At 41.4% G+C, this 19,161-nt stretch overlaps 2 protein-coding genes across 2 annotated transcripts; one reads left to right on the forward strand and one right to left on the reverse strand.

Annotated features, from left to right (window-relative positions):
* The first annotated feature begins 63 nt into the window (after nt 1-63).
* On the forward strand, nt 64-4,469 carry PNAT10 (N-acetyltransferase, pineal gland isozyme NAT-10). The gene is made up of 2 exons (NM_205340.2): nt 64-210; nt 2,567-4,469. Exon 2 carries the CDS (start codon nt 2,572-2,574, stop codon nt 3,442-3,444), a length of 873 nt encoding a protein of 290 aa, NP_990671.2. The 5' UTR covers nt 64-210; nt 2,567-2,571; the 3' UTR covers nt 3,445-4,469.
* A 4,261-nt stretch (nt 4,470-8,730) lies between these two features.
* On the reverse strand, nt 8,731-15,917 carry MPHOSPH6 (M-phase phosphoprotein 6). Its single transcript, NM_001277139.2, has 5 exons — nt 15,767-15,917; nt 12,830-12,942; nt 11,203-11,293; nt 10,124-10,221; nt 8,731-9,677 (listed from the first exon to the last, which is right to left on the reverse strand). The coding sequence occupies exons 1-5, from the start codon at nt 15,815-15,817 to the stop codon at nt 9,536-9,538; spliced, it is 495 nt and encodes a 164-aa protein (NP_001264068.1). The 5' UTR covers nt 15,818-15,917; the 3' UTR covers nt 8,731-9,535.
* Between the last annotated feature and the right edge of the window lie 3,244 nt (nt 15,918-19,161).

Below are 19,161 nucleotides of genomic sequence, written 5' to 3' on the forward strand. Positions count from 1 at the left end.
TTGCTCATGGATCAGTGAAGTCCAAACATGTGCATTCATTTTTGGTGGACTCTGCCCTTTCTTGGCGTTTAAGACTCAGAAGTGAAGGACTGCGGAGCTTAAAGAAGAAGGCAGCCCCCACAACTTGTACCCACTGCTGGTTCTCCAGGCTGCTGCCCCAGCAATAACCAACCCAGAAGCTGCAATCAACGAAGAAGGTTATTTTAAGAGGTAAGCTAATTTTCTCAAAACTAACAAACCCAATAAACGGCTTCTTTATGATGGTAAAAGTCATTGGGATCCACATCAGCAAAATTCTCCTTAGCATAAGTATTTAAAAAAAAGAAATGTAGAACTAAAGTATTGGCTGCTTAAAGAGGGCAAAATGATAATCTCAGTTCTTCTGTCTTGCTGCTCTTCAGGAGGAGATTCACATGTCTACAAGAGAAACTTCAGACAGAGTAGTAGATATGAGTCGAGAATGACAGTCTCTTCTTAAAAGTTAACTCTTTTAGATTTTTAATTACATTTAAGAATATTGCACAAGGGAGAAAAGAGCCATTTAATAATCAGTAGATCCTGCTTTTTGCAAATAAGATTAAAGTTCTTTAATTTTTTTACTTTTTTTTTTTTTTTAAGTGAAATTACAGGCTGTGTTTTGCCTACCTCAGAAAGCCTGTGTGCTGGTGCGCTAGGATAAAGTTAGACAGATAGATACATATTTTAACAGTGAAATTGCTGATAACGTGCATAATCCCAGTAAGGTCTCTTTTTGCTTGAAGACCTTCATTTGCACATTTAGAAGTAGTCCTTGAAAGTTTTTTTGCTCACATTTGTAGGATTACCTTTTTAAAATCTAGGTTTTTATCTCCTATGGTTAAGATTAACACGGATCAGTATAGCGTTAGGGAACTGAGGAGAGAAATTACCAATATTATAAACTCAAGAACCAAATTTATGCTGGTGTGATCTACTTAGCATTTAATCTGACTAGGTAAGATCAGATAGACTTGGATTCTGCAAGTCAAAAGAATAAAGTGCCAGAACTTTGTGTTCTACTGAACAAATATTACGCTGGAATATCCTCCAGCAATACACTTACATATCACTGGAAGTTAAATTCCCTTCTGTAGAAGATAACATGCAGCTTTTGATGAGGCTCTCCATTCACTTTGGACAGCTGCTTCTATAACATCCATATGCACATCATAAACCTGTCACTGAAAATCACCTTGAGAAATTCTAGCATGCAGTAAACATTCAGTGGTTCACTGCTGCATTTATCTGAATACAATAGACTTCCCAAGTCGCTAATATTAAGTGTCTAAACCTCAGCTTACTGCAATCACAAAAGATTTCCAACTAGCTTTGCAGGCTGTCAAGAAGCTAAATATTTGCACTAACTCTAGACTGCTGAAATGCTTAGGATTTTCTTTGTAAAAGTTTGAACCTTCAAAACCTTTCATCTCCAGCTCCATATCCAAGCAGACAATCTACAATATTGCCTACAAACAGTATCTCACCAGACACCTACAGGTCCCAGCCTGTAATGATGGCCAACAAATTGCAATGGGCCATTGTGAAAGCCAGATTGGTGTGCATGACTTTTCATGGTATTAGAAGGCAGAAACTATGTTGTATAGCTCCCTATCCAGCAGTCTAGCTCATGAAGAGTCCTATGAAGCCAGGCCAGGAGGTGGGATTGGCTAGAGGTAGGACAGACCAGGGATGCACTGAACATAATGCTGTTATGCCTCCTTTGGTAAAACTATATCAAGTTGTGGGAAAGGCCACGTCTAGAAAGCTTTAAGCCACTCACTGCCCACTTTTAAAGCACCCTGTGGGGCACAGCAGGGACTAGAGATATGCTTTTTGTATTTTAGGTCACTCGCCTCCATTCAGGTTCATTATTCCTACACCAAAATGAGTTTGTGCAACACTCAGCAGACAAGAGACTCAGCCGGTCTGTGTCTCTTTAAAAGGTCAAGAGTTTTTTTCCCAGATACAACTACCTGAATAAAACTTGACACTTTACAAAATGTGCAGGGAGTATCATTTTCACTTTCTGTAAGTGGTGAAAGGAGACACGTAGAGAATGAGCCATTCATTTTTTTGATCACAGAGCAGTGGCAGGCTCATGAAAAGCACATGTGAATCCTGGCTCAAATTATTTGCCCTCCAACTGTCAGACAACACTGCTTCCCCTACTGGCACTCATTTCATTCAGCACTTAGACTGTTTTTCATGAAACACACTGAACACTCCCTAGTGTGATCTTGCATTTCTTCTTAACCCTGCCCTTACAATGCAAGGACATCAAATCCCCATTTTGCAGCCACTGCGTATCAAGCTGCATCAGTTATCTGCCATAGGGGTGTCTCCAGGACAAAAAATAAACCCCCACATGCGCTGCTCTTCTGAACCCTAGGAACTGTTTGATGTGAATACTTGTTACCTTTAAAAACTGCTCTGATGAGGTTCAGTAGATTAATGCATCTTTGCAGGCAGCAGCATGGGCAGTTCTTCACAGCACCATAAATCATTGATGTAAAGAAACAAAACTAAAACACATTTCCTTCCTTCACAGGAGACATGAATCTTGAAGAGTATTTTGCAAGAACTGGGTATAAAGGTTCCCTTGAAAATCAAGACTTGGAAACCTTAACTGATATATTCCAGCACCACATCCGTGCTGTTCCATTTGAAAACCTCAGCATCCATTGTGGGGAGAAAATTACTTTGGAGCTGGAGCACGTTTATAACAAAATTGTGCACAAGAAGCGCGGTGGTTGGTGCATGGAAAATAACCAGCTGTTGGGTTGGGTCCTGAAATGCCTGGGCTATGACACCAGCTTTTTGGGAGCATACGTCTTCAATCCACATGAAAACGCATATGCCACCATCATGACCCATCTCCTAGTGAAGGTGGTTATTGAGGGAAAAGCCTACATTGTTGATGCGGGCTTCGGTGTATCCTACCAAATGTGGCAACCGATGGAGCTTGTATCAGGGAAAGACCAGCCCCAGGCTCCTGGCATCTTTCGCTTCACAGAAAAGAATGCCATCTGGTACCTTGAGAAAATGAGACGGAAACAATATATCCCCAATCAAAATTTCTCTAATTCTGATCTTCTAGAGAAAAAAGACTGTCGGAAAGTGTATATGTTCAGTCTGGAACCACGGACAGTGGAAGATTTCTGTTTTCAGTGCACGTACCTTCAGACGTCTCCAGATTCCCTCTTTACAAAGAAGTCCATCTGCACCCTTCAGACCACCGATGGCTTTCGAGCGCTCATTGGATGGACGCTCACCGAGACCAAATACAATTACAAGGAAAACATGGATCTGGTGGAATTTATAACCCTTAAAGACGAAGAGGTGGAGAAGACACTGAAAGATAAATTCAACATCACCCTAGAGAGAAAGCTCGTCCCAATTAACATCAAAGGATTTTATACAATCTAGATGACTGGAAAAACCCATGGTAGTGCTACATGCATACAGTACCTTCCATGTCTGTGCAATCACTACTGCAAGATTATGGGATTCCCTTGCAGGCAACCGAAGGAAAAATACATTAATACCAGATTAAAGTGAATTTCACTCTGGAGAAAGGAGAAAAAAATCAGGGATTTAAGACTCATCTGTCAGGTAGATAGAATTATTTTCTGTGAGATGACTGTGGTTCAATTTTTTGGCACAAATGCAGAGACTGATTTGAATCTGGTTATAAACTTGGGTAAGAAATATCTCAGAGTAATTTTGGAGTGCCTATAGCACATAAATTGGAGTAAGGATTATTAATTGTGATGCGCTGCCAACACATTTTCTACGGCCATTATAGGAAAAAAGTCATCTGTGAGCTTTTAGACAATGAAGTATGCATTTAAAACTTCATTTTTCACAAGATCTAACCACTCACTGCTCATCTCATTACCTTCAATACAGGTTGAACAATATTGTCATCTTTGAACGGAACATTAGGAGGTGTAATTCTTTCACCATCATCCTTAGATGAAAACACAGTACAAAAAAATTATCATCATGTGCATCCCTTCTGTCATTACTGCAGTAAACTGCCCAAGGTAATTTTTGGTATGTAGGCATTTTTCCTTTGATGCAAATTGTATATACTGCTGCATTATTGTGTCTGATGGGTTCTAAGGAGATACCTACAGGCTTTGCTTCTGATAAATAATCATCCTGTAACGGTTTGAGTGGTGCTTAAATGTCTCAACTAGCTTAGATTTACTTCTACCTCAAATGGGGTAGAAATTTCGTATTTTCAGTATTGCACATTATCTGTATAACAGAAATAGAACAATGAAGTTAACCCTGCCTTAAATCTACCCTGCTATTTGTGTTTAGCAAATATGGGAGTCCACATGCTATCCTGACTGACTAATGCTTAGCGTAAGATCTCTAGTGTCACAAGTAAGTTTCATCATCTGTATTCAATTAAGAAATAAAACAAACCACCATGGAGCCAACCAATCATGAAGAAACTCCTTTCTTTAAGAAATATTTCACAATTGCACTCCCCCATTAGAAATTAAAAAAAAAGTTTCCCCCATCATGCTTTTCTGCAAAAAGCCTGACCAAGAAAAACACTGAGAAAGCAAAAATGCTCTCAAGTGCATGAGATCAGCAGCAATACTGGAAAACACCCTTCTCCTTTGCGTGATAATAAAGGAAAACAAAAACACGAAGAGTTGCTGTAAATAGAGCCTGCCCCAGTTACTGCATGACACTTGCATGCACCATTAGCTAAGTAAATGAGGTCTGCACAATTGTGCTGTTGATCTGCTGGTCAACCTTGCCCACCACAGATTTCTTGAACCAAACAGGCCAATATCAAAATTTAACAGCATGCTGGAGATGGTGAGTTGTGAGAGGCTCCTGTAAAGAGAGCTTGCAGGTTGTAGAGAAGGTCCCCTACCATGTTCTGTGCTGGGCTGGCTCCTCCCTGTCCATTGGCCATGGTGGCAGTTCTGGCTGCTCACAGACAGAGAACTAAGGACCAAGCAGGAAGCAATAGGAGACACTGAAAGATCTGACCGAGGTGGGAACACTGTTTTTCTATGAACAATGGAACTAAGGACTTTGTTCTGTAATTTGTGTTCTTACTACTACATCATACTAAGGTCTCATTAAGGGTTTTTACCCCTTTCTAAGTGATTGATCACAACAAGCTGTTCCTCAAAACCCCAAGGAACATTCTGAGTTTCAGAACACATACCACCTCCATTCTGGCTGACAGAAAATCCCATCTGCATTCAACCCAGGTCACCAAACCACATTCCCCTATGCAGTGAACTACAGCTGTTCTCTGGTGCTGCTGCCTCTTGTCCTGAGGGCAACCATTTACAGGCTAGTTATTCTGCCTCTGTATTTCTCTAGAGATGTTCCTGCTATCGCTCCCAGGTAATTGCTCAGGTTGCGATGTGCAAGGCTTCCTCAAGCTGAGCACTATAGACTCATGCTTTAACCATGCCTGTAAAGATGAGATTCAACCCAGGTACCTCTTTCAAGTACTATGTTCTTACTTCAGATTTATGGGACGGACAATGACTGAAGCTTCAGCCCTTTCTCTGACTCCGCCTGTAGATAACAACTCCTCAGATGGGTTTTTCCTTTCCACGTGACAATTTTAACTGGGTTTCCATCATGCAGCATCAAATCACATACAGGAAAATCAAACACGTTAAACTGTGGAACTGTTCCTGTACTAAAGCTCCTGATAAGCTGACAAAAAGCCTGAAGTTATTTAGGTGTGAATGTCAGACCCAAGATGTCTCCAAGGCTTGAGATGAGAATGGTGTAAAAACAAATAAAACCAAACAAACCCAGAGGCCTCCTGCTGTAGTTTCACTAGCAAGGCATTATTGTAAAAGACAGATACTCTCCTAGACCAAAAAGAAAAACAACAAACAAACAAATAATTTAAGCATCAGCTCTCGGAGAAGCTTGCATTCACATGCAGTAGTGAAACACAGAATCTCACAGCTGCAAGGCACTCTGACATCCGTGGCCATCATGATAGCTTATTAACAGTCTCTCTTTAAGAAAGGTTTAATGAAAGCCTAAGCTATTACACAGCTTTAGTTGCAGATTGTTGTTCAAGTGAAGCAGAACAAACGTGTAGAATCCCCGCCTCCCCCGACTTCTGTAATTCCAAATAAAATTTACAAGTACAGCACTCTAATTAACAGAAAGATGAGACAGTTTCTTTTTAAGTCTGAATTCTGGAGCAACTCCCAGAATCCCAGTCCAGCTGCCCATTACACACACACAATGCCCAATGGCAATGACAGCTATCCACAATTGTATAATTGTATAATGGAGAATCTTATTAGAAAACAAGACACATAACAGAAGAAACACGGTTCAAACTCCATGGCACCACGGCCCATCCTCCTCCTTCTCCAGAGAGTCAAAGTTTAAGCAGCTCATGCATTACTAAAGGGAAGATTCAGGATGTCTCACTGCAGTTGCACTCTGGTCCAGTAGTTTTTAAGATCCAATTCTAAGCAGAACAGAAGTAGCAAAAGAAGAAACATCAGCAATAAAGATGAAGTTGTTCAGTTCTCACATCTCCAACGCTGATTGTCAAAAAGAGGGACAAAAATTCCACCTGCCAAGAAGTATGTTTAAACTTAACACAGTGAGCTGTCAGCAGGCATGAACTACAACACACTTTGTTTGTTCACCCTAATAGGTACCTCAGTACAACAGGCACAAACACTTCTCACGTCTGGTAATTCTCTCTCTGAATTTTTTATTTTTTTTTTTACTTGAACAAAAATACTACTTATCCCAGCTTCCTTTAGATCTCAAAGATCTCTACTTTTCATTTAGAAACATGACCACGTGGGTTTGAAGATTCTACAGCTTAGGAAGATTTTCATGAAAATGGATCTGCGTTTGAGACCGTTTCAGAGCCAAGAAAGCTTGAATTAATGTAGGCTTGTAGTATGAATATTTCACTGCTACATTACATCTCTGTCAAGAGTAGTTCAAATAGAAATTTATACAGCACAATGTTTCTACCTTGGCTACAAAGCTAGAGGTCTAACTTTAAAAAAAAAAGACCTGCACACATTTATATTTATAAAGTTGGAAACACAGATGGGTATTTCTGAGGATCCTATCATAATTCTAAATGCCTGGACACATAGGCACCTTTAGAAAGAAAGACTGGGAAGGTTTTGAATTCTGCCTCATTCATAGTAACATACCATGAATGCTGCTTTTAACACTGCATTTTATAAACTCCTCATAGATAAGAACTGATTATGTTAAAACTGAGCAGTTGGTCACACCATAGCATTCCGGTAGCTCACCTATCCACCAGCTAAACATGAACAAAGCAACCAGATCTGAGGACAAAAAACCAAAACCCGTTGTATTACAGCCTTCATAGTTGGTGTTAGGCATTTTCAGGAAACAAATGAACCACCCTTCCTCCCTCCTAAACTCCAAAACCACGGAGCTTCTTGGAAGCTGATGAGAGTCCACTCAGCATAAACACTCACCTTGTCACTCAGATTCCAAGCCATCCACCAGGACGTGACATGAAATTAAGGACCCATGTATGGCAGAATGCACTTCAGCTGCACAACGTTACCCTCCATCAGACTGAACAGAACCGTGCAGTGCAACAGAACACACTGCATAGACTCGACCAAGCAAGATTTCACAAAGTGTTTACCTGAGCCACAGCTAGTTACCAAGATTACCCCAGAATTCCTCTACACAATGTCACTGAAAACTCCACTTCACTTTCCCTCACAGAAGGGCAGTTGTGGGAACATGGCTGCTGGTGGCTCACCAGAAGACACTTTCAACTATCCAGCACAGCTATGCAGAAATTCTCTATTGAAGAAATGTATTCTCATAGAGGGGAATCATTTTCCTACTAATAAGCAAGAAAGAATAATGGGATACATTCTGAGTTTCTCTTGTGATGACCAACAATAAATCATTTCTCAGCTTAGGTCATATCTTCCGTGGGAAGAAAAATGTCTTGCCATCATTAACTTCTTTTCAGCCAGTGATAATGTATGATCAAATTTTAAGTAATTCAACTGGTTGCATTTAATTAGCTCTGAAAAACTCTCAGATCATGAATCACAGACTTTCCACCTGTATGAGGCTTCCTTACTAGGTTAAAAGTGTATTTCTCTTTCCATGTGTGATCCATCTTGAATATCTAACAAGGTGCTCCTGATATACGGATTATAGTTCATATATCACACATGCAAATACAGACATAAGACTCTTTCTTCATATAAATGAGTTTCGTGTCTCATTTCACTGAGATCTTTAAAAAAAAAAATGGGAAAAAAAGAACCCTCAGGTCCACCCTGGAATAGTCACTACTTGCTACAGTTTAACAGTCTTCTTTCTCGAGAAAGTTATCATCAAGGATGAGTAATTTAGACATCTAGATGAGGAAATACAGTAATAGAAAAAAAATACTTCTTTTTGAAAGCTAGAATGCAGAGAACTGCTGTGATTTTAGACAAAACCACACTGACCTTTCTCAGTTTTCCAAAGCACTGACTAAAGGCCATGATGTCTGGGTCCTAGCATTGCTTCTGATGCCTTTGTTACACGCTGAACAGAAGAAAAGCTCAGTCAACCAATATTCGAGGACATCCGCAGCCAGCACAAAACAGGATCATTTCTTCTCTCCGACTGTATTAAGTGTAATTGTTTTTTAACATTAAATTAGTTAAACCACAATCATTAACCACACAAAAAAAAAATCAGTTTTTATTATCTCCAAACATGTTTCCGAAGCTGTTATTACGCTTCTATGTTAAGACCAAGATAATTATAAGTTTGGAATTTTTTGGTTGGAAAGAGAGACAAGATTAGCAAACTTTTTGTGGAAGACACAAATTAAAGGCTCACAATCTGCTCAAGTGTCAAACTGGAAACGTTGCCCAACGTTTGCCTTGCTCTAGGAAAAGATAAGTTTTGCTACAAGCTCCTATTTTTAAATTTGCTCTATAAAAAAATAAAATTAAAAAAATGGATTTTGTTTCTGTTCTTTTCCCAGCTTATTTGTCAAGCAGTTAGAAAAACTGCTTTCTGCTGACTTTTTTTTAAATGAATTGAAGAGAGCAAAGGTTTTCATTTTCATAATAAAAATAGCAGCAAAAGCTGAACTGTCTCACTAGACTGGATTGGACAAAGTTCATCTTTACTGCAAATACTTATTTTAGATGTTATCATAAAATATAAATACTGTTGCTACTGACTGCATGTTGACACTCATCCTAGTTATGCACAACATTAAAAACAGCTGATGGGCTTAATATCCCACACGTTAAAAGCTGCTTAAGAGAGGAAAGGATGTATGACATCCATTATATACACATCCACTTCAAAAAATGCTTGTTATATGGATGGCAGAAATTTCAACAAGAATGGACTCAGATTTACAATTCTATCTTTTACATAAAACAGCAAGAACTCTATATCTGCAGTTCTTGGTACTATATTTGCTGCATTTGGTAGACAACATTTCTATTAGCTCCAGTTGACATTAATCCTGAGGTTTTAAGAACATTTTCCTAGCTTTCTTAGGTTTTGTGTTACTATTCTCCTCTTCATCTTCATCATGGAGAACGCGCTGGTCTCTTTTTTTCAAGAATTTCTTCCCTATTGTTCCCACTAGGGTTTCATATCTGTAAAGATAATTAAAAAAAAAATGACAGTTCTTACTATAATCAGAGAGAAGTTCAACGCAGGAAATCATAAATGTAATCAACAATTTAACTGTTGTAAAAAGCCTGTCACTGGAAGTTTAAGAAGCACAAGTGCTACATGATCACAGATTAAATTATTATTCATTTTGATAGTTTAGGTTTTTAGCAATCTGGAGCTAAGAGGGAATTAGCATAGAATACATGGACGTCAAAAGGCAGAAAACAGCTACGAGATTTTTTAACCCTGAAAGTTATGGAGATTCTACTGAACAAACACCAGAATTCCTGGAAAATCAGTTCTGTGAAGTATCAAATGCTGTTGTTTTTTTTCTTTGCTTTGCTTTTTATGTTTCTCCTCCCACACATAATGCCATAACATAGGACATATTTTATGACATAATCAGTACTAATCAGAAATAACATACCTTCTGGCCATTTCTTCATCGGACACATCAGCCTCCATTTTATCATCCTCTTCAATTTCTTCCTTCTTGCTCTTAGAGTTTATTTGGACCATTAATTTCTGAAAATGAAGTAAGAAATAGCTTGAACATGTACCCCTGACAAAAAGTCAGCTATGCTGAAATAGTGTCACTGCCAGAAAAAAAATGCATAAAAGGCAGGAATCAGTTTCAATGCTGCTTTCCTTCATTTGCAGTACCCTGTTTAGGCTATAGCACAGGTCTACAAGAAAAGGCAACATGCCTCCTTGTTGCTAAGCTGAGTTTGATTTGCTTTTGAGAAAAGAGACAGAGTTTTTTCAGTGAGCTGTACTATTCAAGCATTTTCAACAGCATGGCAGGCATCTTCAGGAGACCAGAGATTTAGATTCTAATTTTTTCCTTGTGATGCTAGTCTTTGAAATGGTTTTGTTACGGTGGAAAAATATCTGCAAAGATCTACAATAAACTACTGGTAAAAACCATGAAGCAATGATAGGCCTAGTCCCAGTGAAAGCAAGTTCAAAATAACCCAAGGAATGCCCCATTAAATAACCTTGCATAGTCTTCTGATTGCCCCTGGCTTTGTACTTTCATCTTCTTGTTTCAGTTCAGCAGTAACACTTCTATTACTATTTCAGTCTGCACTAGTTCTATCAGCATGAATCATGCTGGAAAGAAAGACCCTCTTGCCCAGAATTTTTACTTTGGAACCTCAAGCTCTAACTCACATGAGTAAGTGCTGAATAAACAGGGTTGAATGTTTGTAAGACTGGGCTCTGAATTAAACAGCAGGAGGAACAGTGAGCTATCTTTTTAGCAAGCAGCACGTGGAAAAGCTTCCTGAACTCAAGGAACGAAAACCTGCAGGAGTCACATACTTACTAACCACCAAGACAAGGAGGTAAGGGGCTTCTGTTTCTCAGATGCTGCACTGATCAGCATTTTGGCTGAAATAAGTTTTCTTATATAAAGAAGGTGCTGCAAAGGCCAAAGCATGGAGTGTGAACACTAAAGTCCTCATTCCTGAGTGCTTCCATCCTCAAAAGACAATTTAATAGTACCTCAATTTCCGGATTGAATCCTTTGAAGGACATTCTGCCATAAAGTAGATCCTCACATGGTATAAAGCTCCTCTCTTCTATTATATAGCTCCTGTACGAAAGCCCAAACACAGCAGTTGTCAAACAGTGTGCTTTAATATAATCAAATTAAACAAGCGCAAAAAGCATTTGCTGTCTTCCCCCACACAAATAGACAAAACTGCAGTGTATTTTATACCATCAACTACTTTCTGAAGATTAATTGCTCTGATAAATCTTTCAATACAAAGAGCTTGGAGTGCAAAGGAATACTGTTTGCCAGTAAAGCTGTGCCAGTTCCACAAGCAAAATTAACTCTCCTGACAGAAAGCACTCTTTGCTGGTATGATTCCACCTACATTAATTCTTTTGCCAGAATAAAAATACCACATAAATATCACTCTCCAGGTGGCATTACTATACCAGCAAAAGCTTCTAATGAATTTCTCATTGTGATGTCAGACCCGGTATTATTGGAGTTTGTCAGGATATAAATGTGTAATTCTCTGTTCAGCAGAGAAAGATTTTCCCATTCCCCCTCCTTTTTTTCCTCTTTTAATGACACTGGAAAGAAAAGAAACATGATCCCAAACTATTCATAATAAATACATTAGATAAAAGTACTTCCTTGAACCGTTCCATTCTTTTCCTCTCACACATATGCATCCCTTCCCTCAATCTCTTCATTTCCCATTTAAAGCAGACTCCTACAACTACAGAAAATCATGCTGAAGAGACCAAGCTCATTCTCCTACCTCAAGGCAGGATCAGCTAAACATATACCATCAACAGCAGGGGTCTATCTGACCTGTCCTCAAAAGACTTCCAGAGATGAAGAATCCCATCTCCTTTAGACCATCTCTTCCAATAGCCTCATTGTTTGAGATGCAATATCCAACCTGAACCTTCCTTGCTGCAGCTAAAGCTCAGATACCTTTCTGTCATACATGTCAACAGCCATGGAAAATAGCTTATAAATGACCTTATTCAATTACAGTTAATTCCCTGGATCACAGCTTTTTATAAATTATGTTTTCCTTCAGAAGAATTCTGTTCTCTTTTTAAGGGACAGAAGTATTTTAAAAGTAGCTCCCTTGCTATTTAAAGCACCTTTCTATATAGAAAGAACGGACATTTGCTTCCCTATTAGCTAAGCCCTCCTTTATTTTTGCTTCATCCATTCTCCCTCCTTTTTCAAAAACAGGATTTGAAGCCATCTGTACTCAAGATAGAACCATCCTGAATGGACACAACCACGTGACTGGATTTCAAGTTACTCATACAAAGCTTCAAACTTCTTTTTTCCAATGAAGGGAAAAAGCAGCAATGAATGAATTTGTTCCTGCCTGAAAGGAACTAATTACATGCATCGAGAAGAAGGTGTGAGTGAAAGAAAACAAAGCATGAAGAAACGAAAGTAGGCCAAACTCCGGATTATTTAACCTTGAGAACGTCACTGAAAAAAAAAAAAGCTGTACTCGCAGTCTGTTACTATTTTTTAATTCTTTTAATTGGCTAGTAATAATATCTCTTGTATAAGAAAAACAATTATATTCTGTTTGCACTATAAAACACTCCAATGATGATAAGTATGAAAGTAGAAGCTTACTCTTTCTCCTTTAGGTCTGGTAAATCAAGATACCAGTGTTCGTCACTAATTATCTTCTTTTCCTCTTCATCGAGTTGTTTTTTTGTTTGTGAGTCCAAACCCCTTTGCATGAACTAAAAAGACAGACACAACTTCAGGCTTTGTGAGTAGGTTCCGGCAGGCAATAATTACATGACAACAATTATCCATTACATACTATTTAACAATTGATATAAGCAGTACATGCTTTTTGTGATCTTCTCTGGGCTTGGTCTGTGTTTGGGAAAACAGAGCAGAAGTAAACAACTGTGGGTCACAACCATCCACTGGAAGTCAACAGTCAGCCACATCCATACTTGGATACAAAGACACCCCTATGAGCTGGGATCTTCCCCTGGGGGTACAGAAAGCACCTCAATAACTGCATCTGGCAGCAGGGCACATTCACACAGATACAATTTGCAGCAAGAGGCTACCAGCACTGTTTATACACACTGACATACAAAAATTGCTTTGCGGCAAACAAAACAAACCTGTATGTGCAGCAGCACAGAGGATCTTGTATCAATGAATCTTACCTCTCCCACATAAGCAGCATCATTTCCACATTTAACTAAGCCTGCAGGCTGACAGATAACACCACTGGGACTCATCTGTCTCTTGAACATTAGCAGAGACTCGGACATAATTTTGTTCAGTTAGTGTGGACTTGGCTTGGGGATAGAACCCAAGAAGCCATCACAAAACACTTGCCTCCCACAAAAACCCTGCATTACCGAGCTTGTTTAGAGTACACAGGTATACGTGTATGCAATATACATCACATAAACACCCACATCTTCTCATCATTACAAAAAGCCCAGTCAAAACAAAACAAACCCCATCATAAAAGCCAATATAGTGCTAGCATCTCATTTTCCATTATGTTTTTATTTGCATTCATTTGTACAAGATCTTTAATGAAAGAAAAATTGACTTTTGTTTTCAAGTCAACCCGGAATATGTCAAAGCTTTCCAATTAAAATTACAGTATCTGCTTGAGGAAAATGAGGGAATCTATCATGTGGAAAACCATATTGCTCAAGGAGATTGGTTAGCCAGTCAGAAATCTCAACAGGAGAAATTTTGCTACAAGCACACAATTAAGTAATCATTTCACATTACATTTTAAAGATTATGTTCCTAAAGATTACTACAGGAATAAATAGATGAAAAATGTGATTGTATTTATCTGTAAACACATGTGGATGAATTAGAAATACACCGATGGGGACAGACGAGGAGTATGTCTGTCAGCAATCGTGTGGCTATCTGGATTAGTTGGGATGTGGATCAAGCAGTATAAGGACTAATTTACAATCATGAGACTCTATTACTCTAAAAGCAGGAGCTATCTTGTGACATCAAGAGGTGAGCACATACACTCTGCACCTCCATGAAAACGTCTGACCACATGCCACCTTTGAGCCTACTGAATTGTGATGATACATCTCATCCACACCTGCAGAGGCAACTGCTAAAAGATTATTAAACCATGTGTCAACAACAAGATCTGCAGAGGGGAAGCGCTGAGTACAAGATCTGTGTACAACCTTTTCAAAACCTACCCACCTCTTTTAAGCTGGTTACTGCTTAGGACTCTAAGCCTGCAAATGTCAAGGCACCACATTCGCGGACTGGTTTTCCACTGCCTGAAGGAAATCTAAAATCTAGCTTTTGAAATCTGCAGAGGATTTAAAAAACGGCAAAAAAACAGCAGCTTAAATTTCACCTACAAGGAGATTGTTGCATAAAAATGACAAAAAGATCAGCAGCGCTGCAATCCAGAATCCTGCCCTCTCCTGCACATCTGCCTAACTAAGCTCAACATCCAACTGCTTTTGAGAGCAAGGTAGGATGCGTTTTGTTCCCTCTGTGCATGAATTTTAGCATTTCATTAGCAGCACCTACTGAGGTAAATATTTCACCAACTTACTGTATCAGGGTCCACTCTATGTGGCAGATTGAACTTGTCAGCTATACACCTTTCAGTCAAGTGTCTAAAATACGGCCCCACACGAACAGAGGGGGAAAAATGCACAACATTAATGCACAACATTAAGTAAAACACCACAAGCAAGAAGCCACAGAGGCCCAGAGAATCATAGAATGGCCTGGGTTGAAAAGGACCACAAGGACCATCTAGTTTCAACCCCCCTGCCATGGGCAGGGTTGCCAACCACCAGACCAGGCTGCCCACAGCCACATCCAGCCTGGCTGGATTATCGAAATGTAATGGATATCATTTCAAAGAAAAGTTAATGGTAACCCAACTTTTACTAGATGCTTTCTTAGCAAAAAAGACTCAGTCTTCACAGGAGGATGCACTTTACTGAATTAGGCATTGAATTACACGAGAACCAGAGCCTCTAAATCCACCTGACCTGAGACTCAAAACTGCAGGCATGATGGGCTGGCCAAGGTAACACGAACAGCATGTGTGTGAGTCTATGGGAAGACGGGGGAAAAGTGGTCCAAGAAACAGAAAACCAAGGGGCACAATAAACAATCAAACCCTCTCTGGGGCAGCTCATCGTAGCAGCCCCTTGCTGGTGAAGTTGGAGCAGAGCAGTTCAGACAGTTGCAGGCCTAAGCGAAAAGACAGAACTAAACACACGTGTTTGTACGTATGTAAAAGCATCGCGCAGAGGACACAGGAGACACTCGCTGTGCCAGAACAGCAGCCTTGTGCTGAGATGTAAGAAGTGGAAATACCCCGACCCCAGCGAGGGGCACCGAGATGGCGGCAGAGGCGCAGCCCCCACCGGGGGAGGACCGCTGCAGCCCGGCGTGAGCGCGCTGCCAGGACCGCCCCATCCGCTCCCAGCGGCCCCGCAGCCAGGCCCGGCCCGGCCTCCCTTTACCTCCCGTTCCCGCAGACAGCTCCTCAGGCCTCCCGCTCCCTGCCCCCCACCTCACCTTCATACGCAGCAGGTTCTTGGACAGCTTCGTTTTCACCTCCCCGGCCATGGCGGCCGCGGCGCTACCCGTAGGCCGCGCTGGATCCCCGCGCTCGCGTAGCGCCGCGGCCGCGCACGCTGGGGGAGGAGAGGCAGGAGGAGGAGGCGGCGGCGTGGCTCCACCCTCCGCGTTCCGGGCCGGCTGCTGGCAGCGAGGCGTGGCCGCGGGGCCCAACCCATAGCCCGGGCCTGCGGAAGAAGAGGGTGAAGGGCTCATTGCTGATGCGTGAAGATACTACAGCTGAGCTGTATAGAGCCGATATATAGCCGGGGTGGGGGACAGTGCGCTCATGAGCAGGAGTGTAAATCAGGATGAAGTGGTAAATTAGTAGAGGAAGTCTAGGTTGTTTTTAACCTGTGCTTGTGCATGTTGTAGGCTTATGGTTTTATCCATAATTTCCAGATGTTTATAATTGAAAAGGGAAGAGATCACAAAATCCTCATATTGGCATTTGGAGACTGCTTGATTTGTTCAGCTATCGTTTTTTAAAAATCAGCATTGACTTCTGCTTGAAAAAGAAAACTAAACAGAGTGTAGTCAAATGTGGTTAAAGCTGGAGAGCAAATACATTTCAGGGTACTGCAAAAACCTTTGCAGCCCTGTTGGTCCTGGGTGATGGTTTTGGAGTTCACACTCGGCAATGCCATCTCTAGGCTGCCAGGCTGGGCCCTGCTGTCCTGATAGGGAAATCCTGATGAGGAGCTGCCAGCTGACACCCAGCCACCAGCGAGCACCACAATTTCTGTATATATCCTCATAAATCAGGTTTCTGATGCCTGATTTGACATTCGGCGCATAAACCAGGCAGTAAAGTAATACGAGTGAGAGCTCGGTGTTCAAAACTGTAATGAGCCAGTGTGCTCGGAAAGACAATCTGGGAAGGAAAATTCCCATATATGCAAGATGTGGGTCAAAGTGAGCTTGAAGAACTTTTGAAGATTTATGCTCTAATAGAGTCCACAGCAACGTGCAGTCAAGGGCAGAGCATTACTGCAGTGGGAAAGAGGGAGGAGGAATAATCTGGATCCGGGCATCTTTACTACACAGTTAAGCCCAGAGGGTTAACATAACCACAAACACAAATGAGCCACATCCACTCCAAGGGCAATCCATAACTCTGGGTAGAAATATTTAATTTCCACATAGGCAAAGCAGCTTCATCTCCAGGCTCCAAAACTGAGCTGAAGGTGCTCTGAAGTTTAGGGCCTAAATGAGAAGGTCTGTGTGACTGCAGGATCTATCCCGCTTCATTTGTCCCCGTTGTTTTAGAGCCTCTGTTCATCATTTACAGTTTCCAACCCTTTCCAACAGAAAAAAAGCTGGGAAAAAGATGGCAGTTTCCCATAGACAAATGTGCATCAAAGCGTATTTGTGTCTTAGCAAACAAACCAGTAAGGGAACGCCTTTAGTTTGTATGACAGCACAGTGCCTCCATTAGCTCCCCATTTTGGCCTTATTTTCTGTTTTCCATGCACTCTAATAGTGCATTTGCTTTTTGTTGATCATTGCACGTCGGAGCCTTGCATTTAATTGCGTGGCCTTCAATGTCACTCAGGGCATTTCCTGAGCAGTTTCAGTTAATTTATAGTCGAGAAACGTACTTCAAATGATTCTTTCTAAATACATTACTCTGCACCCATCAGCACGTCTCCAGCTACTGTGCCTGGTTTGTGTGGTGCCCTTTGTGAGAGCTTTTCCCCATTCCTTGCACATCACCCTCTCCTGCCTGCATGGCAACATTTCATCAGTCCCTGCAGCCCCTTTCTTCAGCAGCCACTGCATATATCAGCAGCGTGATACCTTTGATGTGATACCACCAACTCTTTAATCTTTGGGAGCTGAGCCTTATAATTTAAAGCGGCGTGCAGGAGTGCTGGAAGCTGGGAGGGTGTGAGGGGTTATGGACTCTAATGTAGATTATTCTGGGTGCTCCCTGGGTTGGCACCCACAGCCTCAGACCTGTGGTGTCCCAATGACTGCTGGGGTCTTGGTGCTCGCAGAGCTGTGCTGCTGGTTGTCTCGTGTGCCGGCACGTCAGCCAACAGCCCGCCTCAAGGTGTGCAGGCAGGCAGGGAGAAGTGTTTTCCTGTAAATGCAGTACAGCCCGCGTGATGTTTATTTAGAAAAGTGGAGGTTGTAAAAAGCCTGCCATGAGAACTTGATCTATTTCGGCAGTAAAAAAGCCTGAAGGAAATTTTCGGATTACATCCTCCCATAGCTAGAATTGGATGGGGAAGTTACAGATAACAATCAGCTGCCTCATGGAGCAGATTATACTGTCTGGTAAATCTGAAGACACTCCATTGATTATAGGAGAAAGGTTTATGATTTACTGACGGTGGTGGAGGCAGGTCAGAAGAAACCAGCCCTGTAATGATGCCTGCTTGTGAGATGCAGTGAGGGTGAGGAGCTGAGGCGGAAGGGACGCTGCTTAGAGAAGATACAAGGCCGTTACACATGGCAGTCAGACCCCTTCCCCCAGCTCTGACAGCTGCACGGCACCTTTGCTTTCAACCTGGAAATCCATTTCTTTTTCAAAACGAAAATGCTCAGGGAAACAACTCAGGAGAGGAGCTCCATCTCGTCAAACGTTATGCATTAAGCAAGCAGATAAAAGATTTTTCTTCCTGGGAAGTGTGGTCCCTTCTCTCTCCAGTAATTACAGAAGTCAAATCAAAGTTGTCGTTAGCATTATTTAAGAATTAATCTCTCTTGAAATAACACAAGTGACAGCTGTGAACTAATTTCGTGCCAGTGGGATCTGATCTGAGGGAGCTCATGGGTTGCGTTTTCTGCAACCTTTTACATATCCCCATGCTTGCAGTCTTGTGATTTGAGCACCAAGCCGATACCTCAGGCCTTATGCCGACCCACTCGATTTGTTATTGGGCCGACTTTAAATCCCAAAGCACCTTTTTGCATATCTCAAAATACTCAAAGCCTCTTTTTAATTCCCCTGCAAGTATCAAAATTCGGATAGCCTGGCAGGTGAGTCATTAACCTGTGTCAAACTCCTCCACCGTGCTGTGAGCGAGGCCGTTACGTGTTCTTCTCTGTGAACAAGGAAAACAGGATGTGGGGCTTGTAGGACTGGGCGACATCAGAAACGTGCTTCTGTACCCTGGTGCTCTGCTCAGAAGCGGTGTGAAGTACTCCCCGCAGCTGAGATGTGTGGTTTTGAGGCAAGGAGACTTTGTTTTTATCTGCCTTGCTCCCGCTAGTGCATGCGGCGTATTGACAGCTCCGATGGCCCAGGGTGGCCGGAGATTTGTTACCATATTCATTCCCTTTGATGCATGCATGTATAACCTGCCGGCCGGCTCGCTTTGTACCTAATGCTCAGAGGACGTGGG

The sequence above is a fragment of the Gallus gallus genome, chromosome 11 (assembly GCF_016699485.2).
Source record: "Gallus gallus isolate bGalGal1 chromosome 11, bGalGal1.mat.broiler.GRCg7b, whole genome shotgun sequence".
NCBI classification, from domain to species: domain Eukaryota; kingdom Metazoa; phylum Chordata; class Aves; order Galliformes; family Phasianidae; genus Gallus; species Gallus gallus.